Consider the following 24,787-nt stretch of genomic DNA (forward strand, 5'->3'; position numbering starts at 1 on the left):
AAAGGCAAAGGTATGATTTTCCAGGAGACCATGGGCTGCTTGCTGCAAAGGTGTGTATTAGGGACAGGCAGCAGCACCAGCTCTCAATTGTCATGGGACAGATCTCAGTCTGCAGTGATTAGATTTAAATTTGAGGAAGGCAAGAGGATAAAGACACAATCTTCAGAGAGAATCTTTGGGCAACTACTTCTGGTACTTCGTGTCGAGGCAAGGCAGGGGTTCTGAGCTAACTGCTGCTGTATACACGTATGTCGAATTGACCCTGATAGGCGAGGCCTCGATACATCATACAGCAAGGTGTTACATACAGGTCAGTTGTTCCTTCAAGACCGGCAGTGGTGCAGGTTGTGCTCGTTTTTGGCAATCAGCTCCTCTAGAGGTGCCTCTGTCTTTTCTCAAAGGCGACAGGCGAGAGATGGCAGCGGTTACCTCTTGCTTCTGACCTCCTTCTGGGAAGGAAGCGTTGTGAACACGCCATGTTCTCAGTTATCAGCCTACAGCTTCGTATTTCTTGGGGAACGTTTGTGTTTGGGCTGGTAGAACCTATTTTTCTGCAGGAAACTTCTGTTTCTGAAGCCTCCTTTGTTCCAAACTGGCAGAAACAAAAAAAGTCAACATTTGTACATGGTTTATTGAGGTGAAATGGTATCACACGCCCAGAGGAACAAAGCTGAGAATCGTGGCATTAATACAATGGTCATGCAACAAGAAGCTGACGTTGAGAATAACTTTGGAATATGTTGGAATGAATTGGAATGTTTTCCTTAAACTTTGTATGTTAGATTTTTTAACACAATGAAATGAAATGGGCACTTTCCTGCAAAGCATTTCAGTCTCGACAAACTATTTTCCACCTGCAAAGTCGCTTCGATTTTGTTTAACCTGGCTGCTCCTGGCTCTGGGGAAGGTAAGCATCACTTGTGTTGCCCCACGTCGTAGCTCTCCGTTCACCTCCAGTGTTTTGGACCCACCAGTGGCCGCCCAAAACACCGACTCCGGTGTCCTGTCTTCGCATCTCAGCAGAACATCCAAGGCTGCCAGCGAACCTCCTTAAGAGGGAAGCGAGGGGAGGAGAAAGCGTGTTCAGCAACCCCACCTCCTGGTTATTTCATCTTCCTTACAAGGCTAAAGCCAGCAGCTTTCCTCTGCCTCTGGGTCCCTTAAAAGCAGCAGGGCAAGCCCCAGGGCTCCCGGCGGGTGCAGAAGGGTGCGAGGCTGGGTGGCACTGCCCGCCTGGTGCCACCGCACTGTGACAGTGGCCTCGGAGCCCCGGGAGGCTGAGTGGCACTGCCTGCCTGGTGGCACGGCGCTTTGACAGTGGCCTCGGAGCATCGTCTGGGGCTCTGTGGTCCCCATCCTCCCAGCAAGCACGGATCCAAACCCCAAAAGCAATCACTGAAGGGGAAAAGGCAGCACGTGAGAGGTAAATGCATTTTTGTTGTTGTGGAGAAGGACAAAAGGAATGGGCTTTGTTTAGCTGGAAATTCATTAAGGCACGCTGATGTCTAAAACTGGAGATTTAAAATACCTGAATAAAGGCTTTGGTCTGACTGATTTCAAAAGCTGCACTGGGTTAAAAAATCAACAGATGAATTCAAGTGACTGAAGAAATTTAAAATTTTCTCTTTAGGCATTCACACTTGGAAACTTTCTTTGGAATTTGCTTTCTGTTTCGCTCTCTCTGCTGTTTCTAAAGTATTTTGAGTAGCAATATGTATGTTCCTTTAAAAAAATAGAAAAAGAAAGAAAAGCTGCAGAATCAAAAACTGACGGTGATAAAGACCTGGTCTTCTGTTGGAGTTAAGAACTAGTAAGACCTTTGAAATGCTCCCGTACCCGTGTTCCTGCAATTCATTAGGGCCATTTCTTCAGAAACATCCAGGACCTACTGAGCTGGAATTCCTGTCTGCATCTGGTTGAGGTTACTGGGTTACTGTAGCTGGTATTCAGGATTCTTTTTTTTTTTTTTTTTTTTTTTCCAGTTTAATTGAAACGAGCTGAGGTTGTCTATACATTCTGTGAATTGTTTCCATGTCCTGACCATCCCGTCTCTCTGAAGTGTGATTCTAGGGCTGCTGTATCTGAAAGGGAAAAGAGAAAACACATAGGTGGTGCACAACTGCAGCCCCTCTGCGGGCCACGCTGCCAGTGGAAGTCAGAGTAGCTGAAGGAAGAAGACTTGGGCACTTGTCTGTGAGATTCACTGAGACAGATCTTTTCAAAGTGCAATACTACTGACCTTAGCTTAGCTGTACAGTATAATATTTTGGCTTCTGACTTGCATCTTTGTGTGCCTAGAGGACTTACAGAGGCTCTTATTCGGCAGGTAAAATGAAAGACCGGCTTTTTGAGAATAGCTGCTGGAAGCTGTGACGGATCGGGAGAGCTGTGCATTGCCACGCAGCTCCTGCAGACCCTGAGGCATCGGGTCAGCCTCCCAGCGAGTGCATGCAGAGGCGTGGGTGCAGCAGCGGAGGATGGAAGTGCTTCGCCGATCCTCAGTCTTCGCTGCAGAGGTGATGGAGGTGTTTGACAGGTCTCCCACTGACAAGGAGCTTGTGTCCCAAGCTAAGGCTCTTTGCAGAGACTACATAAATTCAAGGCTGGTTCGAGCAGGTGTCAGCTGGAGCAAACCTGAGTGCAATGCGCCAGTGCCTGGCGGGAAGCTGGCCGAGGTGTCCACCATACTGCTGCGGCTGGGTAAGTCCCTGCAGGCATGGGTGCGAAGTGAGTCCTGCATGGAGCAGTTCAGACCAGACTAAGAAGGGGCCTGTGGTTTCTGGGACTGATGAGTGCCAAGAGGCTCTCTGTGTGATGATACAGAGGCTTTTGTTCTCTGCTGTGAGCTCTGGAATTTGCTTTTGGTGATTTCCCTGCACAGCTCCTTGCATTTATTTCCTTAGTTCCTTGGGGCATCGCTCTGCACCCTGGTTCTGCAGAGCTGCATTTTCTGAGGACTTACGACAGCTAAAAGGTATGATGCAGTCCGACAAAGCCCAACAGCAAACCAATTTTATCCGCATAAGACTGTAGCTGTGTAAGAGTTTTAGTTCTTTCAGTAGTTTTTGTCAGCTTTGCATTTTAAACAGGTTTTGCGGTGTTTTCTCCAGGCCCTGGTGACTTGGCTGCCTTGACGCAACCCAGCCTGGCGTCTGGTAGAGCACTGGTGGCTCCACACCTGGGCTTCAGCAGCAGCTCACCTAACTGCAGGGCTGTTTAATTTGGGGGTAATTGCTTAGACTGCGTGCACTGGAGATTTTACAAAAGCTGCTTTCCAGTGACAGCGCGTTGACGGCATGTTTCATTTGCTGTTGTTTACCTTACTCCTTCAGCAAGACCCAGCACTCTGCTTCTTGGAGGTGGCTTCCAACATCCCTCTTTGCCTGCAGGCTGGAATATCAGTTCACATCTGGCTTGGAAGCTACCATTAGCATTTGCATCTGATTTAATTACACCAAAGTTCAAATAAGTCTGGTGAAGCAACCTTTAAGTGGGCCTAGCCAACTCAGGACCAGACTGGTTTCTCCACTTTCTCCTCTTTCTTTCCGCTTCTGTTTGATGTTATCCCAAATTTCTTTTTAGGGCATAGCTGTTCTTCTTCTGTGTGGCCTTTTTATTACTATTCTTTTACAATTTTTCCTCTCCTGTGCTGACTAATCCATTTTTGTTTGTTTGTGTGTTTTTCTGTCAGTCTGGTGGCCCTTTTGTCCCCCCAGTTCTTTGCCTGGGCTGGGGGCTGCTTTCAGGCAGGTCTGTGGGTGGCCAGGAGCATGCTAAAGGGCAAGCAGGTGGCAGACTGGATCCGAAGGCGTCTCCTGGGTGACTCTCCTGTTACTTATTCATGTCCAGATGGAAAGATTTGGCTGATGGTCCCGGGAACTTGGCGCCTTCTCTGAACAAATCTGTTTGTGGAGAGCCATGATACCCATGCAACGAGAAGGGGAACAGTCCTTCTTGTTTGGATAACAAGTAGCTTCCACCCTGTTTGTTCAGAAACGCCACCTGCCACATGGCTGTCCCTTCCTTTTCCCTTTGTGGCCATACCTAGGGCAAGGCCATGTGGTATCTGGCTCCTACCAGGCGCTGTAGGCTGCGGCTGCTTACTGGACAGAGCAGTTTTTGCTTTGTGCTAGTGCTGAGAATCCTGTGGAGATGAGAACTCAAGGGATTTCCTACTCCTCTCGTACATGGCAAGGCAGCAGGGCCCGGTGAGCTGGCTGGTGGGCCAACAGAGGTGCTGGCCACAGGCTGTGCAGCTGCAAACTCTTGGGCAGCATCAGCTCAGTGCGGCTTAGCAACTGGCCAGTGCAATTAACTGATCATGTGTCGTAAAACCTAATTGTATGGCCAAATGAGACACCTCAGAGCCACCTGCCATACGTGGCATAGGTCTGGTTTATCTGAACTCCTCACTCCTGTGGGCAAAACCCAGACAAGTGCCTTTTCTCCTCTGAACTGAGCTCCTGCCTGTGGAAACTGCTGCTGCTGCCCTGCTTGCCCTTCCAAGATTGCTGCAGGAAAGAGGAGAAGCACAGAAATTGCTCTGAATATCACAAATTGTGCAGCCAGTCAGTTAACAGACCCTGAAGGATGCCAGCAGTGATCCTGGGACTTCTTTGCTGCACATTTTCCTTCCCCCGCTGCTCTGTGTATTGCTGTGGGGCCGGGCTGTGTGCTTCCAATCCAAGGGGGCCCTGATCTCATCTCAGTCCTTCAGTCGCTGCTTGTTAAAAGCTCTCCCAGTGGCAGACTACCATGTGCTGATCCCAGCCTGTCCCACTCCCCATCCTCCCCGTTGGGCTCAGGGCAAGGCTTCTTGCAGCCACAGGGAAGCCTGTGAGCTCCCTTTGGGGTGAGAACAGCTGTCGAATGGTTCGTCTTATCAGGGCTGGCCACACATGTGCAGGGTTTCCTCTCGCAATCAGATTGTGTGCAACAATCCCATGGGCACAAAGGGCCGCCACAGTTCCTTTGTGGACTTCTCCAAAGCCAGGCTTTGCCCGTGCTGGGCTGAGTGCCAGTGACCGGTTCAATGAATTCAGGCTGAGCAGCTAATGCCTCTGCAGCAAGCTCCTGGCGGCGGTGATGTCTTTCCTTTTCAGCTCCCACGTAGTGACATTTTCAGGGGGACCGGCTGCCCTGTGGCTGGGACAGGACACCTGGGTGCTGCAGGGGGATGGCAGGGGGCTGTGACAGCTCTCCTCTTCCCCTGGACATGCCCATGCAGAAGGATGAGGGGCATCCTTTTCAATCTAGATCGCCAAACAGGAACCTACACGCACAGAGCCTCAGTCCCCTGCAGTGTTTGCATCGTGTAATGCTCCCACAGCATCTCGGCCACCCTCGTTAAATAGCCATTAGAGGTAACACCTTCAACCATTTCCCAGATGGGGGAAAACACAACCTGGAGCTGAAAGCACATCCTCTGTCTGTGTCAGGATCCTTGCTGCTGAGGAGCCAGGCAGGCAAAGGATCCCTTTGGAGGAGACAAGAAACTCCAGGTCGATGCTCTCTGCCTGTGGTAGCACAAAGTAGCTGAGCTGGGCTCCTCTTTGCTCACTTCATGTTGTGTGGCTCTGGGTGGATTCTTGGCTCTCATCAGCCTGCAGCATTCTTGAGTCACTCTCATAATAAGGCGTTTTTGTACAGGCTGAGAAAGGGCGTATCTCTGAAAAGCTTACGCAGGTGGACATGCCTCCTTCTCACTTCTGAAAAAAAAAATGGGGATGGCTTTGTTTCTCTCAGGCCTGTCTCCTGTAGCGGGGTAAAGGCAGGCACTTGCTGGGTTCTGACTGACAGCCAGCCTGGGAACACCATTTGTATCAGGGATGGCTGCAGCCACGCCACTGGTACCACTCCCTTTAGATGTCCCAGGCATAAAGGGCATTAGGGAAGAAGGGAGGAGATGCAGGGGGGTTGCCTCTAAATCACCCTAAGAACTCTGCTGCCTGTTTAAAGCAAGGTGGAGCTGGGGCCAGGGGGACACGAGAGATGACCCCAGTGGTCATTCTGGCATGGACCTAGTGCCCTGTGCGTTGACTCCTGCCTGCTTGCTTCCAGGAGATGAGCTGGAATACATTCGCCCCAACGTCTACCGGAACATCGCCCGCCAGCTGAACATCTCGCTGCACTCGGAGACGGTGGTGACGGACGCCTTCCTGGCTGTAGCCGCGCAGATTTTCACTGCAGGTACTGCACACAGATAGATACACAGACAGGGCTGGGGTGGAAAGGGCCGGGAAGGGGCTGCCTCTCTCGGAGAAGGCATGTTTCTGGGATGGCCTGCAAGGTGGGGCCTGCTTTCTGAAAGAGCTGCGGGCAGTTTGGCCACCTGCCCTGCTGTAATGATTTAATGAGGGCTCGTCCGTGCTCTGTTGTTCTGGCAGGGAAATGCCCTATTTTGTACATCCTTCTGGCAGGTTCTCATTCATTCGAGAAGCCATCTCCTGCCCTTCCTCCTGAGGAGGTGGTGTTACCTCATTGCACAGGGATGTCACTCATTCCAAGCTGCTTCGCTCACCACTGGCAGCCAGAGAAGATTCATTACATGGGAGTCTCCCTTGTTCCAGCTCATGCTGCTGCTGTTAGAGCCAGAACCATCTCATCACAAGGGAGTTCCCCTCTTCCTGGCTTTCTTTCCCTCAGCAATAGCCAGAGCTGCAATGGTGCCTGCTGCTTTCAGTTGCTTCTCCTTCCTCAGAGCCAGAGACGGGACCTTGGTCCTCGTGGCTAGCTGTTCCCCACAAGCAGGTTGTCTGAGCTTCTCCATTGCCTAGGTGTGAGTGTTCTGCTTCTGTTTGCTCCTGGAGGTTACTGACAAAAGCAAAACTCCACTCTGTGCTGCATTCCTGCGAGGGAGCCTTGGCCTCCCCCGAAAACAGTTTCTGCTGTACTTTCAAGCAGGCTTCCATGCTCAAAACCTTTTTATCTTCACAGTCAGCTATACATTTTTCAGAGCATAAACTGCACGGGAGCCACTGACACACCAGAGAAGCCCTGTGCTGACATCCTGGACTTCAGATCTGAAGTGTGTTGTGATGCAGAGCGCAGATCCTCTCCGGAACAGCAACAGATGGCAACAGAGATCTGAGAGGGAATACTAAAGCCGGGCTCCTGTCAGGTTTAGCAAGGCAGATTTTCTCCCTGGATCAGGGACATAGAAACTGTGTCATAAGAAGTGGATAGACTTGTATTTTGTAGCTAGTGTAGCCCTCAATGTCCTTTCAGAGCCTTCCTGGAATGCAGGTTGCCTTTGCACTAGCCTGGCCTGGTAGGCAGTGTGGGCTCAGAAAGCAAGAGCCAGGCAAACACAGCAGGAATGTCTGAGTGTGACTGTGCTCCAAGTACAGGTGCCCTGTCCTGTCCTTTTAGAGCTGAGCTTTAATTATGCCAAGGCTTACAGAAAAAAACGGAGGTCAGGTTTGCAGGCTTGGGTGTTTGCAGTGCAGGTAAGCAGTTTATCTTCTTAGATGAGTATAGCTGACTGCATCAGCCCAAGTGACAGAGGGAATTAAGCCAGAAAGCTGAATGGGTACAGGTGGTGCAGACTGTGTGCGCTGCTGTGCTGCATAAACATGACGCTGGGGAGAAATCCCTGCTGGCTTCTGGGAGCCATGCCCTTGCCAGCATGTTTTGACAGACGCATCGAGAGCTGCGTTTTTTGCTCTTCAAGTTCCCAGCTCAGGAGTTGGGTGAAAATTTTGGGCGGTGTAAAATGTTTTTTGTTGAAAGTAAAGCTAGAAATTTTAACTCTTGGCTTTAACCATGGGGTTTTCAGGATGGTGAGAATGGGATCCAGACTCAGCCCTTTGAGGCTGGAAATACCAGAGACTTTGGGAGCATTTTAGATACAAAGACTAAAGCTCTGCAGCCAGTGCTGCCCCTCGTCTGGGGACACCATTCTGCATAAATTGCTGGCAGATGGCTGGCTGCGCAGGAAATGGATTCAAACCTCCCTGGTGCTCTGTGTCCTCTTTCCCATATCTGCCTCATACCAACTAGCAAGAAAACTTGTGACTATGAAGCAGGGGTTCTGTGTTCAATCACTTGTATCAATTAATTATTGTAAGTTCTCTTGCTGCCGGGTGGCAGAGGGGGAATAGTTTGCTGATTTTAACATTCTTGAGTCCTAGTTGCAGTCTCAAGACTCAACATTTAATGCTAAATCCAGCAAATCAGAGTTGGCTGTGGCAGCCAGACATTCATTCCTTTTTTTTTTTTTTCATAGTTCAGAGGAAAGAGGCTCTTACCAAGCAAAGGAAACCAGAGAGCTCAAATACAGTCTGAATTTTCAAGCCAATTACCAATAGCTAAAGCATCTGACCCTGTTTTTCACTGTCCAGTTTATTAAGAAAACAGCCACAGTCTGAAACTGCCAGGCCTAAACAGTCTGGAGAGTCCCATTAGTGGCATGCAATGCCTATGCAGCAAGGGAGTTGGGGATTTTGACCCTGTCTTGCTGGAGAGGTTTCAGATCTTCACACTGTACCTCTGGCAGTGCTTACGTGCTATCCCCACTGTCTACGCATCTGGACAAAGTAGAAGCTTTGGGTGGACATCTCAAGAAGGGAAGACTGAGGACATTTGGCTCCCTGGTTGATGCCTCTGCATGGGTGCTTGTGATGTAGTCAACTTAGTCAACTTTACAGCATTGTCTGTTCCACTGATCTCAAGTTTGCCTTTCCTCTGGTGTAGCACGGACAGCTCAAATCCCAGTTACAGCAAGATTAACAGCTGAGACTATAGGCAGAAAGTGAGCAGGTCACAGAGCACGGTAACGTTCAAGCTGTATTTTCCTTCCCTGTTTCTAACAAGCTGTTAGTTATCCTAGTAAAGGAGAGCCTGCCTGTGCAGAGCCTGGCACGACAGAGCCCTGACCTGTTTTGGATATGGAGGGATCTTCAGTAGCATCAGTTCACGAGTTAATCCCCTCTGAGCACACTCAGAGCCTCACTCATCTTCAGGGACAGTACAGCTGGTTCTGCCGGGTGGTCCAAAGCTGCTCTGGAGCCAGCAGGAGATTTTCCACTGACTTTAACAGGTTTTGGACTGGGGCCTGGCTGAGCTGGCATTTACAATAACTGTTTAAATAAATCCCCGAAGGAAGGGGTCACTTGGTGGAAGGACAGAAGAAGAAAAGGGAGATGCGTTTTCCTTTCCTAAAGGAAACAATTTCCCAGTCAGTAAGCACTGCTAGGCATGAGGGCTCTCTAAAAGAGGTCTTGTCCTGATTTTATATGGGTGCTGGTAAGTTTTCACTCAAGAGTGCTTTGGCTGAAGTGAACCCTGTACGACGAGGAGCAGGGATGTGTGGTTAACGGGTTGTCATGAGAAAACACTTTCCCCTGCAGCATCTCACGGCTGCCACATCACTTAGGCTTTATGAGATGAGCTTCCTGCCTTGTGCACATTCCTCTTGGCATCGTTCTCTTCACCAGAGGGAAGTGTATTGTGTCTGACCATATTCTCCCAGCTGTTGAAATGTAGCACTTGATCATATTACTCTTAAGCCTGATTTGCAAGTTAGACTTTGATGCTGAGTGGAGCAAAGGGAAATTTATTTGGGTAACCTTGGATAGCATGGTGCTTGGAGACTGCACAGTCGTGTCTCATGGCTCTTCGTGCTCCCCCTGGGGCAGACAAGCTGATATGCAGTGGGAACAGTTTCAAGAGCAGTTCTTTCCTGCTAATTCATTTTCCCCTGGGCTCGCCAGTGTTTACATGCCTCCAGCTCCACGGCTGGCCTTGAGTCTGCGACGTGTATTTCTTATTTTTAAAGATTCCTTCTAAGCAGCTTTTCACATGTTCTGCATCCTTTTTTTCAACCTCTGTGGATAGAAGTTTTAGGGCGATCTCTGTTTTAATCGCTGCATTCAGGACTGCTTTTCCACTCTCTCACACACAACAGAGAGCTGCGAATCACTTGTCCCTCAGCAGCACCTGGAGACGAGCAGCCCCTGTGGATGGCAGCCTGGCCTTAGAGGAATTTGGAGCAAGACAATGCTCCTTTCTCAGGCACTGGCCAGATACAACTCCACACGGTGCCACTGACAAGGCAGTCCTTGAGAGAAGAGCAAATGAAGCTGGAGTCCTGTGGGAGCGCAGGTTGGGACCTGCTGCGGGGCTGCTGGCCGCTGGAGCCCTCCTGAGGCAGGGGGTGCCTCTGTGTGAAAGGAGAGGGTGCTCCATCCGTGTGCTGAGGGGGGTTCACCTCATGCAGGCCCTTGTTGAGAAATATCAAGAATCCAAGAATTGGTCACCCTACACCAGAAATATTAATCCAAAAACTCATCACCCTACACCACTATGTAGCAACTGTGACAGAGAACACAAGAGCTGAAGGGGCTTTCCTTCTATCCTTCTTGGAAGGCTGTAGCTGGACCAACATGTCCATAGAGCAAGATGGTTTGCTGTGTATTAGGGAAATCAGAGGTCTAATACGTCTTTCTTAGGGTGTGGAAGAACTTTTTTTTTTTTTTTTTCCTGTTAGACAGTTGGGTTTAAAACAAAGTTAAAGCTACCTTTTTACTGGGGTGACCAGAGCTCCAGTCTTGGTTACTGCTGTGTAAATGTCCCGAAACCAGTGGGCTTGCTTTAGATATTTAGGAGTGAAGAGCATCAGTAAAAGCTTGGGAATAAACTACTGGACTGTTCCCTACGATTTTGGGTAACTTCAGTTCATGTAACTCAAAATGCAAGGAGCCACATTTCTGTGGGGACACAGGATGGCAGTAAGAGGCTGACACAAAACTGGTTATAAGCCAGCTGAGATGCTGGTCCGGGAGGTCATGGATGGTGACAGGTAACCTCCTAAAGCCTCTTTCTTTGGGTGGAGAGGTACTGGCCTACCTCAGGACAGCCTCTGCCTTGCTAGGAGAAACCTTCAGCCTGGTGTTTTCTCATGTGGTTTTATAGCCTCTTCCTGGCTTGTTTTGCTGGCTGTCATGGTGACACACAATGTGAGAAAGAGAGATAAATAGTGTGAATACCACACAGGCAGTGAACTTCCTGAGTGACAGCTCTGGGGAGGGGACCTGCAGAGCCGACTCAGAAAATAACATCAGAATGCAAATAACAGCCAATTTAGCTACATTAATAACTTCCTCTGATCCTGCGGATAGTGCTGGTGAAGGACAGAGGATCACAGCAGACTGACCAACTGCGGGGTTATTGTTGTTACAGTGCCTTGCAAAAGGATCTGCTGGAGATTTTGATCTTGCATCAGTCATGAGTAGAAAAATGGCTTTTTTTTTGGAACAGTAAATGGATTGTCTCCAGTCTAACAAGCCATTCCTATGACTGATGTTTGAATAGTTTCTCTGTAAAGTTTTGCACATTTTTACTAATAAAAAAGTAATTCCTAAAGGTGTTAGTGTGAGCGTCGCTTTTGAGGCATCAAGTGGAAGAACCCCAGAAATGCTTTCACACCTGCACGTATGTTAAAGAGATGTGCTCTGCTGCAGTGTGAGCAGACACCAGGACTTTCAGGCCCCATCCTAGAGAGATATTCGGGATGCCTCAGGGTCTGGGATGGCAATAAAGGAAAGAGGAAGGGTCTTTTAAATTTAAATTATATTCAAGGCTTTCTTAGCTGATAGATTGCTGAGCACATCCAGTTTCTATATCATGTGTTTAACCCCTTCTGGTGCCTAGATCTAGTGGCTAAACAACTATCTGCCTTTCCTCCCTCATACCTGTTTTCTTTCTTGTTGCAACCTCGCAAGAATGATTTTGTGTTTTCTTTAAACAACTAAAACTTCACCTGGCCTCTGTCTACATTTGGGACAGACCTTGGAAAGGCTCCGGAGGGATCTCTCACTGTAAAATACTTCCCAAAATGCTTGTCAAATACTGTATTCCAGATCATAAATTAAGGGGGGTAGTAAACTTCCCAGCAGAGCCAAAGGAAACCCACATGGTGGTGGTAGTTCTTCTCCATGCATGCAAAAGGGTTGCATTTCCAGGTCACTGGTCCTGACAAAGAGTCTGATCAGGGATTGCTGGCTGCAGTGTGTGAGCACGGAGGATTATACTCAGTGGTGCTGGAAAACTGCAAGGGAGCCCCAGGGAGGCTGGCTGGTACCCAGAGCTGGGCTTTAGTGTGTTTCTTCAGCATCAACAGGAAGATGGCTGCTGCTGGGGCAACCTCCACAGGGCGCTCACTAATGGCAGGTCAGCCTGGCAGGAGGCTCTGCTTTAGGGAAATTAGATGACTGACAGGCACTCCCATCCCTGCACCGCTCTCAGTGGGATGGGATATGCAGTGTTAAATATTGCAGGCAGGGGACCCAAACTCTTGAAGTTGCCTGGTTGTTGGTGGAGGCTGAGAGAGGTCCCTAGCTTCTCAGAGCATCCCAACCTCCTCATCTCTGTAGTTTTGCCTCCGCTTTTGTTCTTGTATCAGAGTACAACTGACCGTGTGGATGCTCATCTCTTACGTGCTTTTCCTGTCACATTGGAACAGGCTCCTCTGAGCTAGAAAGTGGCATGCTCCGAGTGGTGTGCTCATGTGTGAAGCTGAAATACCTCTCTTTTTTTCCTAGGAATAACATGGGGCAAGGTGGTGTCTCTCTACGCGGTGGCGGCGGGGCTGGCGGTGGACTGCGTGCGGCACGCACAGCCAGCCATGGTGCACACCATTGTCGACTGTCTGGGAGAGTTCGTCCGCAAGACCTTGGTGACATGGCTGAAAAGGCGAGGAGGCTGGGTAAGAGAGGCTGTATGGTCTTTGCTTCCACACACGCACACCAGGAAATACCCCAGTTAAAGGAAGTGAGAGCGCCCCCGCTGCAGCTTTATGCAGAAAAACATTGAGTGAGATTCTGCCACTGCCCCGTGGCCACCACTGTCCTACACCTGTGCTAGGCTCCATAGAGCTCTGTCACTGCCTCCTGGTCCTGTCTGTGACAGCACCTGCTGTTCTGGTCCTCAGCCTCCTGCATGTCTGTGCTGGACTAATTCAATCCCAACCCACTGCTGTTCTGTTCCTGTCTCGAACCTGTCTGGAGCTTCCAGCCAGTTGTAGTTGGAGACTGCAAATAGCAGCCATCCTCTTGGGCAGCTGTTTTCTTGAAACTGAATAAATGAGGCCTGCCAGCTTATTTCCCATTCCACCTGCCCCACAGTTCCCAAATCAGAGATTATATACTAATGTAACTTGCCACCATGAGGAAATTTAGAGGGTTATTAAAACCTGGTAGTTCGTGCCATCCCTGACCTGGTGGTGCTCCGTGAGTAACTTCTGATGTAGCTCAAACTGTAGGGCACTTATGCTTTGAAGGGCACTGCTAACACTTATTGATAGGGCTGGGAGGGCTCTTGGCTTTCACTGACCTGCCCTGAAACTGTGGTTGTGGCACAGTGTTGTGTTGGAGCATGGTACAAGCACCAGTTGGCTATACCCATCTGATTTCTTTGGCTCTCTCTTTACCCCATGGGAAATAAAATGCACCGCAGTGGAGCACTGGTTAAAGCAAGAGCTTTATTTAGGCACTGTGGAATAGCCAGACACCTTTCTAGTGAGCTCCCCAGAAGCCTGAGATGAGTGGTCATCTAGGGTCAGGGTTGGAAGCTGGGCGATGTACGTCTCTCTCTGGGTCTCTGTGCCAGTCTGGCAGGGATATAGACACTTATTGGAAAGATACAGCCAAAATCCCTTTGGTACCGCCTGGCAGATGCTGTCTGGAGTTAAATGTTCCCATATGACACCACAGAGCTCAGGAGACATCTTGTTCCCAAGGCATGCACTCCTTCCAGGCTGAGCTGCAGTGGCACAGTCTTTCCTTCCCGAGAGGTGACATTTATTCCTGAGCTGCCAGGAAAGGGGCAAGCTCCCCACCAATCTCCGGCCCAGAGAGGGGATCTTTTTCCAAACTGAGCATTGCTCCTCTGTGCTGAGAGTTCCCAAGTGTGCCTATAGTCATCCCCATAACCTGGCTTCTGCAGGGATGAAGGCACCTGTCTGCTGGAGGGCAACTGGAAAAGTAGGCAGTGTTCTGATTTTAGATCCCTTGCATTTCCTAAGGGTCATTGCCATCTTCAATCATCCCTGCCCTTTCTAAAGCTATGTCTCTTTGAGGCCAGCTGGGCTGAGGAACTGGTTGGTTGGGCTGAAGAGGAACCATTGATTTGCATGCCCCGATTTGTTTCATTTTGCATCTGCACACATAATTGTGCTAAGATACTGCAGAGGATAACCTGAAAAAACAATTCATCAAGTATCACTGTTCCTGCATGTGAAATCCCTGCCTCAACGTCATTGGTGGGGCTTACTTTAACAGGGTACCTGCTGGGGCTGGTTGAAATGTTTTCTCTGAAACAATTTTTTCCTTTAAAAAAAAAAAAAAAAGTTTCATTAAAATTGGAATGTTGCACAGGAATGTGTCTCCTCCTAGTCTCCAGCTAACTTGTTTCTTTGTTTTGGTAAACCGTACATGTTCTTGTGAGTTAACATCTTGTTTTAATTTTTGTTTTGCGTTATTAGACTTCTAAACAAAGTGTTTTGATAGTTCCAAACGGATATTTTTGGAAAGTTTGTTGCATAGCAAACAAGGCACAAAATCCACCCCCTGACCAGAGCTGCCTCTCGCCATCTGGAGAGATAAGCCCTGTCCACTGCTAGCTGCTTGTGCCAATCATTCCTCTTCACATGTCCATTACATTTTCCTTGAAGCTATGCTGCTCGCTCTCAGGCTCTGGCTCTAGGAAAGGGAAGCCAATGTCACTGCCCCCGCTTGGACAAAATGACTGTAAAAGCTGCTGGGCTGTGCTGATTGCAGCCTTATCAACAACTTTGGGCTGCGGAAAGGAGATATTTTCCCTCTAGAAACACATGGTTCCTTCAGCCTGGGGGAAGGCTCCAAATCCTTTTTCCATCATGTGCTGTGTTTCCCTGAGCGTTCCTCCTTTTGATCTAGGCACTGCGGTGTGAAATTGCCCAGCCTGGGTTCACAAATGGGCCAGATGAAACAGCTGTGTACTGGAGACCCTTTCGTTTGGCACCCGACCTAGCTGGTTGTTAGTTTGTCTTGGCCTGCAGTCCATGTTTCCCCTGTGCACAGGGCCCCTACCTCTTTTACATCAGCTCAGGAAGCATGCCAAGAGGAACCACCACACTGAGCTGTTTTGGGAAAGCCACTGCAGAGACCTTGGGAAGGTGTTTGGAAGTCCCCGCTCAGCAGTAGTTTCCCACACGCCTCCGTTCCAGGAATCCCTAGCCTCGTGATTCTGTTTTGGAGGGTGGAGAAAACCTCCACCTGCCACAGCCCAACACAAAACAAACGCAAAACTTCTTAGGAGAGACAGGAAACATTTACCCCTGGAGGTATCATCTCTCCCTGGGGAGAGTGTGCAGCTTTGGCAGTGGCTTTAGAGTAGAACAGGAAGATTTAGCAGCTGCTATGTATGTTTTCTGAGCTTGAGACTCAAACTTTGTTCAATGAATAATTAACAGGCAAAGATCAAACTGTCACTACAACAGCTTATCAGTGCCTCACTGAAAGACCTATTTAATCAAAAAGCTTTGAAATTTCCAGTTCCAGTGCCTTATCTGGCGTACTTTATTTGGATCACAATAGCCGAGGCAATTGTTAAACAGCTGAGCTATTTTGTTTATCTAAGCAAGCAGCACACGGGCTTGTAAGTGCTTCTGACTGCAGTTCCTAGCCATGGCTAGCCGGGTGAGGTCCTTGCCTTTGGCAGGCATGGCACAGCTTCAAGGGGGTCGCACTTTCGCATCCCGGTGGCTGTCACCCACCAGCTGTGCCTACCTGGTTTTGCAGAAGACATGAGGCACTAAAGCCAGGAGCCATTCAGTTCGTGGGGAGCAATCGGCTGCACTGACATCTGGATGCACGCTCAGGCAGGCACAGGGACCTGTCTTTCTGAGGGAAGAGGCAGCTTGGCAGAGCTGTGTTTTAAATTTAACACCGTTCCAGTCCCTGATCCAGGCTGAATCCGTTCAGGCAAAGCATGGCAAGTTTGCTAAGCTGTCACTGAAAAGTTTAGGCAGACCCATTTTACTTTCCACCACGATACAGGTAAAAGACCTGTAACCGCTCGTGCCACATTGCAGCATCTTCTGCTGTACGCTGGCACGGCTGCTTGCGATGTTTGCCTGTGCTTTTATAGCTGCAGGCAGCAGCATTTCTGCACCTTGTTGTTCACCTTTGGGAACACCCCTTGCCCTGATTCAGCTTCCTCCTGTCCTCCTGTTTGTCTTGTCCATGACTGCCTGTATTTGTTCCTCCTGCAGTCTCTGCTTGTCAGATATTTGGGACATTGATGTCTCCGAACGCTCCCCGGAGAGCAGCAGTGTAGTGATGCAGCGTGCCAGCCTCTCAGGCTTTCCTGTGAGGGAGGAACCACCGGCACTGTGGGGATGGCTGGTGAGGCTGCTGGCAGCAGACTTGGGTCTGTAGAAGGCAGAGGAATCAATGCGGCTGCATTCAGTAACTGGATACAGGGATGTGTCCCTTCAGTCCCCTGCCTGTTTTCTGGTTCTAGAATAAGAGAATCACAGAACGGGTTGGGTTGGGTTGGAAGGATGTGATTTTCTATCTATCTCTGTCCTGTTCGCTTTTCCCTCCAGATATTTTACACCTTCTCCTCCCAATGCCTGTCGAGATCACGTCTTCATGATTTGCTGGGTTGTTGTTCTTTGTTCCTTGCAGGCCAGCTTCCATTCCTGTTAATACTTGAAACCAGCTGCCCAAACGATCTTTATATCTGGCCCATGTGTTGGGGAGGCATCTCTGCCAGCAGACATATTTCCACAAACAAAGCATGCATTGCTTGAGATTTAAATTGCGGGTTGGCTTACTTGAATGAGTTCCAAATAAAACATTAAGGCAAGAGAAAAAGTGCAAGCAACTTGAGCTGATATTAAACAGGACAACCTCCGGGAAGCTTCTTGCTTTACAGAAAAGGATGAGAGTGCTGCTATTGCCAAGGCTTTCTATCTTTTTTGAAAAGGAGAGGAAAGTTTCTTTTATTTCATTACTGAGAATGGAAAATGCTTGACAATATACCAATATATGTAGCATTTCTTTCCCCAGGCATGGCCGAGAAGTGGACACTTTGCCTTGTTGATGTAGGATGAGGGAAGTGCCTTCCACAGAGCTCTCGAGCCTGATCTAGTAACCTGCTGTGCACAGAAGTTGTCAGGGCAAGTGGCTGTGTCTGTTCACAGCATGGCAAAGTGATGCTAAGCAGCGTGTTGGTGTGGGAGTGTCTGTTTGGTGGCTGACACAATTCTGGGCATCTCTGACGATCTCTGCTCCCTCTTCCTTAGGCAGACATCACGAAGTGTGTTGTGAATACTGATCCCAGCCTTCGCTCCCACTGGCTCGTGGCTGCTGTTTGCAGCTTTGGGCACTTCCTCAAGGCGATCTTCTTCGTGCTGCTGCCTGAGAGATGAACCTGAGCTGCCCGCAGCAGCCCCGTGCCCCATCTCCTCCCCCACTCCAGAAGCAGTGGAAATGGCAGCCTCTGAAGAGGAGGAAGAGAAGATCCGGGACAAACAAAAGGCTTGTTCTCCTCTCCCTTCAGCTGGCAGCAGCCGACCGACCACAGTCTCCTTCTGACAGCCGCAGGAGCCTCTCTCACCATTATCCTTTCAAGAGCCTCATTTCCCTGGGTGACTCGTGGGTACGCCCCGGGCATCGCCAGTCCCTGGGCACGCTGACTGCGGCACTGTCAGACCTCTGTTCCTTACGACCGTGTTGCATGCTTATGCTAGTGCCAGGCAGAGAGGAGGAGGAAGGGGCTGATATTTGAAATGGAATAGAAATAAGAGAGGGGGAGCATCCCTCCCTCGCTGCATGTGATTCTCCTCTTGGTGCCCGGACTTGCCTTGTGTCAGTTCTTGTTGTTGCACTCGTGTTTGAACGCCACCTCCTCCTTCCAGCCTGCCTCTGGCTTGTCGGGCTCTCCCCATGGCACAGTGTGCCACAGGGGATCATTCAGCAGCGGGTTCTTCATGGGATGAAACAAATGTCTGTTGTGAGATGCTTCTCCCTCTGACGCACCTTGGAAATGGTGTTTTGTGGCTGTGTGTGGGGCAGGACCAGAGGGCATGTGATGAATTGGTAAGGGTTTTGCCCTCACCTCTCCTGCTGTGCTCACATGTAATGTTTGAAACAGGGGAGAGAGGGACAATGCCTTCAAGCAACGGCTTGGGTTTGGATTTTATAATGAAGACAAAGCTAAACGTGTGAGTAGGAAAGGCTGGGGGATGTGGTCAGAAATTACGGAAAGAGTAAGTGAGCTGCCTGATGTTGCGAAGGGGGAAAGCTGTGTCAAAAGCAACTGGTATATGTTTCTCATTTAATGTCATCGGAATGACAAATTGCAGTCTTCTTTGTGGCAAAAAAAATAAAAGAAAATAGGTGGTGTTTCACTATTGCAAAGGGTATTGTATTTGTTTCCAGAGTTAAAAATTCCAAAAAAGGCCAAAACAGTGCAGAGACAAATACTTAGACCATGCTAAAAATACTCCAGCTTTTTTCCCTAGTAGAATGTGTTAATGTGTTAAAACTACAACTCCCCTGGTTCCTGCTTGGAACTTAACCCGTGTTGCTCCCCTGTCACATCTCCTGCCATGGGAGGCACCCTGCTCAGTGCCTTGCTCCCAGGAGCACGGCCTCTCAGAAAAATGCTGCTCTGCATGCACAACACGGGGCATTATATGAGTATTTGCTGTTATTTATTTATTTTTTTCCTGATTTCCCTCCCTATGCCCTGCATTTGGAGGTAATTCACAGTTTTCTTCCAGAAATTATGAATGAGCAAGGCATTTACTTGTCAGGACGGATCCCTGCGAGCAGTGCCGTGCTCTGACCAACAGAGCTGCCAGCCGAGGTGTGTGGGTGTTCACGGCATTGCGCAGTGCTGCCTTTTACTGGTCTAGACGTTTCTTTTCGCTGCTCCAGCCTTTTGCACATGTGCTGCTCCCCTGACAACACATGTACGGGGCTTTGCCTGTTTCACTGCGCCCGTAGTGAAGAGTGCTTTACCAGCTCACTTCACTGCTACTTTTTCAATAGTAAAGTAATCCTGATGCAGGGAAACCCCAAGAAGATAACGTGGTTATTTTGGCCATGCTACTGAAATCTGGGGTGGGTTCTGGTGGAGTTCTTCGCATGGATACAGCCGATGTTGCCCCGAGGGGGGTGCATTTTTGTTTGGGTAAAGCTTGCAGCAGTTCCCCAGATAAAACCGAGCTGCCTAAGGACTTTTTTCTTCCGTGCTGACATAATTCTGTTGGCACTAGGGGTTTTGCTGGCACCTCTCCCACTTGGGATTTACTCCTGTGGATTCCTGATGGATCTGGCTGTACAAACAACCTGGGTATAGTGCACATGGTGAGCTCAGCTAACCACCATTTGAGCAGCACGGAGAGGATCCCCTCAGAGCTGTAATAAATGCAGTAAAAGCAGCATACTGGGGGGATGCGGCTTCGCTGTTGTATAAAAGCTTCTGAAAAATTACGAGATTTTTGATATCTGGAGGTACCCCTGTCATGACCTGGACAGTTCAGCAGCTGGTGAAATGCAGCTTGCCTTGCCATGCCTCGTGTTTGATGAGGTGTGTGAGAAGTGATGGGGCTAGCACAGTTGGACACTGCAGCTGTAAAGACCTTTCTCAATTTAAATGCTGTTTTGAAATGTAATACTTAAGGCTATGATTGCTTTTCGCGTAAGTAAGTGGTATCAGGGAGACTATTAAGGACCATAAAGAGTTAAATGCACCAATTAAGTCAGTGTAATAAAAAGATAAGAATGATAAGCCAAATAAAGCAGCATTGCTAGAAAGGAATGTGTGTGGGTGGGAAGGGGGTTGCACACACAGGCAAAGATTCAGGCTGGAAACTGCTTACAGGGAAGATCCCCGTGGTGGAGATCTCCATGAGCAGGTTTCAGCCCTTCACCTGCACCCAAAATACAGTGCCCCTCAGGCAGCCTGGGTGCTGGGAGGATGCAGGGTTCACGATTATATCACTCGTGTGTGTGTTTTAAGAGTCAAATGTACAAGAGACAGCTGAGACAGGGGCACGGGGAGAGGCTGAGGCAGCTGTAAAAGTGGGGTGATGCTTTCAGCCTGCTTGCCCCATGGGCTCTCCTTGTGGAAAGCCCACGCAGTGTGCTGCTGGAGAGAGAGCCTTAGAGCTAGAGGCTCTCGTGCCATAGCAGCCTTCCCACCTTGGCCTGAGATTTTGGAGCTGCAGTCGTGTCTGCATCTGTTCCCATCCAACCTCTCACTCCTTGTGCAATAACCACATCGGCACCAGTCTTGCTACCAAAATAAACAGCGAGCAGAACTGCACATGCTGTTGTGCATTTGGGAAGCAACAATCCCGAGCCTGCCTCAGTCAAGTATTTATGACGTGTTCAATTTTAGTTGTAATATTTAGGCATTTTAGAGTACTTCCAGAGGTGCTTTACAATCTCAACAACTCTATGGGTCTATGACTTTTCCTTCTTCTGTTCCAGCCAGCCCTACCTGATGGGAGACACCGGGTTGGCTGTTTATCACCCAAGAAAACATCTTCCTTTTTATACAGTTGGTGAAGGTTCTAGGAGCCTGTCTAATTTATGTAGCTGCTAAAGAAAAAGAAAACCATATTTCTGGTGCTGGATGATGAAGAACTGGGGAATGGGGCAATGGGGCTGCCCTTCACCCTGCTAGCCAGCAGTCCCTCAGCTCACATAAAATCCTGTGAAGCTTCTGCCTCTTGCTTTGCTGTCACCCCAAGACAGGCTGAGGCACAGCGGGGAGCTGGGGCTATTGCAACGGAGGCAGGGGAGATGCCTGGGGAATAGCAGGAGGAGGAAGAAAGGGTTGGAGGGGGGAAATGGCATCTTAAATATTTCAGTGGATATAGAGTACTTTGCAAATGAGTGGGCTGTGCATTATTACAGCAGGGAACATCAAGGTCAGAGAGAGGAGCCTGCAGGAACCTGAGCTTTGCTTTGTTCACAGAAGAGTGTGTCCCAGTAGGAATTATCACTGCCTCTCTGCGCCGTCTCTGTTTTCAGATTCTTGGTAATTGAACTACATTCATTCAGTGGAAGCACTTGCTTTATCAAAAAGGTAGGGAGCAGAAAAGCTGCCTTCGCTTGGGTGTTTCAAAGACAGGCATTTGAGAAATGCTTATTGTGTCCTAGACCTGATATTGTTCACCCCCAGCCTCACCTACACTGCTCCCTTGTCAAACCCTGGTAGTCAGTTCCCCTTCTTCAAAGCAACTAGAGAAACCGAAGTGGTCTCCAAGTCTCTCAGCAGATGCCACGTGTTCCCACACTGCCTTTTCTCTTGCAAATGGAAAGAAAACAATTTATGAAACCCCTAATTTATCAGGCTTACATCTGGATTATATACTGAAGTACAAAACAATAGAGTCAGGGAGCAATGTTAAGGTTTCCTGGAAAATTGCAATACCAAACTTCCTCATTTTCAGTCCTGTTGTTTAGATCTTGAGAAAAAGCTCTGCCTCCCTTTTTGTTATTCTTCTTTTAACATGCAAGGTCTGAGAGTGGCTTTTGTGTGCGATTAAACTGAAAATGAAGCATCTCAAGTCTCTTAGAGGGCTTTCTGGAAAGATCGGACCACTGAGGGGTTCTGATGATCTTGACAAGAGCTTTCTTCACGTGTCTCTCTTCCACATGTGGCTCCTTGAATTTCTTCACTGTTGTTGTTTTTTCAGTCTAGATTTTATCATTTTTCATAGCTATAAATCACCACGGTTTAATTATTTTCTTAGAGCAGCATGAAAACAAAACACATCACTAAACTGAAGACAAGGAAACAGGAATTTAATGTACTGCTGGCTGGGTCTATGAATTTCTTCTATTCAAGTGATTTGACAGATGGAATTTAAATACTTCCTCGGAAAAGCCTGTAACCTCTTCAACTCCAACCATCTTCACCCACTGGGATTATGAGCCTGTAGCAGAGCTCTGTTGAACTTTATACCACTATCCAGGACCTGGAAGTGAATTGCACGTTCAACCAGAGGCTGTGGGAAATAGAGTGCTCCTGGGTCAATCACACGACATGCAGTGGATGTCTGGCTGAGGTCATATAAATAAAAACTTTCCCCTTCCAAAAAAAAAAAAAAAAAAAAAAGGAGAGGCAAAAGAGAGAGGAGGAGGAGGAGGAGGAGGAGGAAGAAGAAGAAGAAAAGAAAAAGAAAAAGAAAAAGAAAAAGAAAAAGAAAAAGAAAAAGAAAAAGAAAAAGAAAAAGAAAAAGAAAAAGAAAAAGAAAAAGAAAAAGAAAAAGAAAAAGAAAAAGAAAAAGAAAAAAAAGAAAAAGTGCTTACTGGGAAGAGAATTTCCAGCTTCCTTACAAACATATTTGGTTCTTTAAGCTCCGAAGAAACTTCCTCTAATTTCTCTGCCCACCTGCTAGAAGACAGCGCTGGAGCTTTTGTTCTCCATCACTGCAGGAGGACTTTCTGCTAAATCTCTCCTTATGTCATATCCTGAATTGTGGAGCTCAGAAAAAAATGCTGAAGAAACAAATCCCCTGTTGTTTAAAGTTTCCACGACAAGCCCTATCTCATGACCTTCACTTGTGCTTGCATTATTCCATGCCGAAGCTCGATAAAAGTGTTTCCACCTCCAGAACTCCCCACCCCGTGCTGGGCCGTGAGTTGCCCTGGCCGTGTTCCCTTTAGGCCAGCTGAAGGGCACCCTGCTTGCACGCCAGAGGACACCAAGTGCTTTCACTGTCACCACTCTGCTGGGAGCAGAGAGGACAGGCCCTAGGCAGGAGCAGTCCCCCTGCAGCTCTCGGTACCCCTTGCAGTCCCCAGCCTGGTGCTCCTGGGTGCCTTCAGGGCTCAGCCTCCCTGCTGAGGGGAGACCAGAAGGGCGAGGGGAGGGTGAAACCCTCTCGTGTCTGTGCCTCACCACACAGGTGGATTTCTTCGTTTCCCACCAGAATTAAGTCTGAATGTGTTGGTAATCTGAAGATTAAAAAAAAAAAAAAAAAAAAAAAAAAAAAAAAAAAAAAAGCCTTTTCTTTTGATCTCCTTGGCACTTCAAAAGAAAAATCACATCATCCGTAAGCTTCTAGGACATTGCTCGCAGTTTCTCAGCCAGAAGGCAGCCCAAGTGCCCTTCTGAAGCCTAGCAAGCCTCTACGGGTGAAATTCCTGTCCTTCTTGGTGCTTTAGCTGCGGGTTTGCTGCCAGAGCTCCCAGGGAAGGGTCTCTGACCCCTGTGGCCACCCCAGTACTCCAGCACGTTGTTTTCTCTGCCAGAGGAGGCAAACCTCCCCACAAAGCAATCAATGCTGCAGAAGAGCTAGACTCTCCTCACAACGCAGTATTGAAGCCATGGCCCCATGAGGCAGCACATTTTAGGCCCTTTATTAGGGCCAGCAGTGTGCATTCATATAGGGTGAGAAAGGAGACAGCAGGATGGGAACTGGTAAGGGAGCAAACAACAGGGAAAGCAGTGTGTTGTGTTCAGAGCCTCTCCTGCCTGCTGAGCAGTGTCTGCCCTCGGGGTTTCAGCACACACGGCTGGTCCCTGGCTGGTATTAGCGGGCTGCTGTGAGCCAGGGGGCTGTGGTTCATGGTAAATTACAGACATTACTTCCAGTGTCTGCACCCTTGGTTTTTATGGCTTAACTGGAGAAGAACAGCACTGCTAAAAATACTTACACGGTCAATATAGCATTTTATCTCCGAGGGAGAGCAGTGGAGACACTAAGTGAAGCCAAGGCTGTATATTATTACAAGCAGTAAACCTACTGGAGTCTGCAGCTATCTGGATCTAAATTAGGAGTCATCCTTCACAATGGCTGCAGCATGTTGGTGGGAAAACTGGAAAAACAGCACAGCAGCTTTGCTCAAATTTAAGCAGATTAATTAAGAAAAAAATTAATTCTGTCCGTAGCATCCCCTGTGTTATTTTGACATCGCGTTCACATTCTTGAGGTTTCCTGTAGGAGTGATGGCTGATGGAAATGAGGACGCTGTGTGGGGTGGCTGAGTGGGAGGTCTCTGTGTTAAGCACATTAATTTCTGCTGCAGTGAGCTGCTGTGAAATGGGGACCTGGCTGGTGCCGAGAAGGCCATGGAAGGGGAGGTAAGAGACACGGCCATGAGTGCTGCAGCTGGGGACAAACATCCAAGCTGGACGGGATGGCATGGCCTCCGAGGAGGCTGCCTCAGGCTCGGGGGACATTTCCAAGGCATCCTTCAGAGCCATGCTACCACACTGTGTGCCACCAAGAGAAAGAGCACAGGGGAAGAGTGGGCTTTAGCCCACGGCCTGGAGGGGCAGCCCAGGGAGCACCACCTGAGAGCACCACCGCCAGCTCTCCAGCAGGGCAGGTGGTGGAGGGTGAGTGCCCATGTCCAGTTCCCAATGAAGGCAGAGGAGAACAGAGCTGTGGTTGACGGCGGCCAGACCTCCCGAGTCTAGCACACACGGGCAGCAGGAAGGCTGCCCCGTCACTGCCCAGCTCCAGCTCTCATTCCCTGCTGCTGCAGAGGGCGGCCTGGCACGGCCCCAGTGCCTCGTCCCTCCAGACACCCCGCATGGTGCCCTGAGGGGCTGCTGATGCCACAAGGCTGAGCAGAAGCGAGGTGCGGGGGACATCGGGAGCCTGCAGTGACAACGTGCTAAGCAAGATTAATTTGCAGTTGCTTAGACCAGCTCATTTAGGAGTTCACGAAATGTAGGGCACTGAACGAAAGGAGAACAGTGTTTTCCAAGAGTGCCCAGGGATTCCTGACGTGCTTTCCAAAAAGCAGTTATCTTGCGAAGACAGCTT

General features: G+C 48.9%; 1 protein-coding gene across 2 annotated transcripts; it reads left to right on the forward strand.

Annotated features, from left to right (window-relative positions):
* The first annotated feature begins 1,130 nt into the window (after nucleotides 1-1,130).
* BOK (BCL2 family apoptosis regulator BOK) lies at nucleotides 1,131-18,407 on the forward strand. Of its 2 annotated transcripts, none has more exons than XM_032193525.1 (5): nucleotides 1,131-1,423; nucleotides 2,327-2,700; nucleotides 6,061-6,189; nucleotides 12,543-12,706; nucleotides 17,291-18,407. In XM_032193525.1, exons 2-5 carry the CDS (start codon nucleotides 2,478-2,480, stop codon nucleotides 17,414-17,416), a joined length of 642 nt encoding a protein of 213 aa, XP_032049416.1. In that variant the 5' UTR covers nucleotides 1,131-1,423; nucleotides 2,327-2,477; the 3' UTR covers nucleotides 17,417-18,407. The 2 variants fall into 2 exon arrangements, with proteins under 2 accessions (XP_032049416.1, XP_032049417.1); XM_032193526.1 differs by having other exon boundaries at nucleotides 17,295-17,392.
* The last annotated feature ends 6,380 nt before the right edge of the window (nucleotides 18,408-24,787 follow it).

Source organism: Aythya fuligula, chromosome 9, assembly GCF_009819795.1.
Source record: "Aythya fuligula isolate bAytFul2 chromosome 9, bAytFul2.pri, whole genome shotgun sequence".
Taxonomy (NCBI): domain Eukaryota; kingdom Metazoa; phylum Chordata; class Aves; order Anseriformes; family Anatidae; genus Aythya; species Aythya fuligula.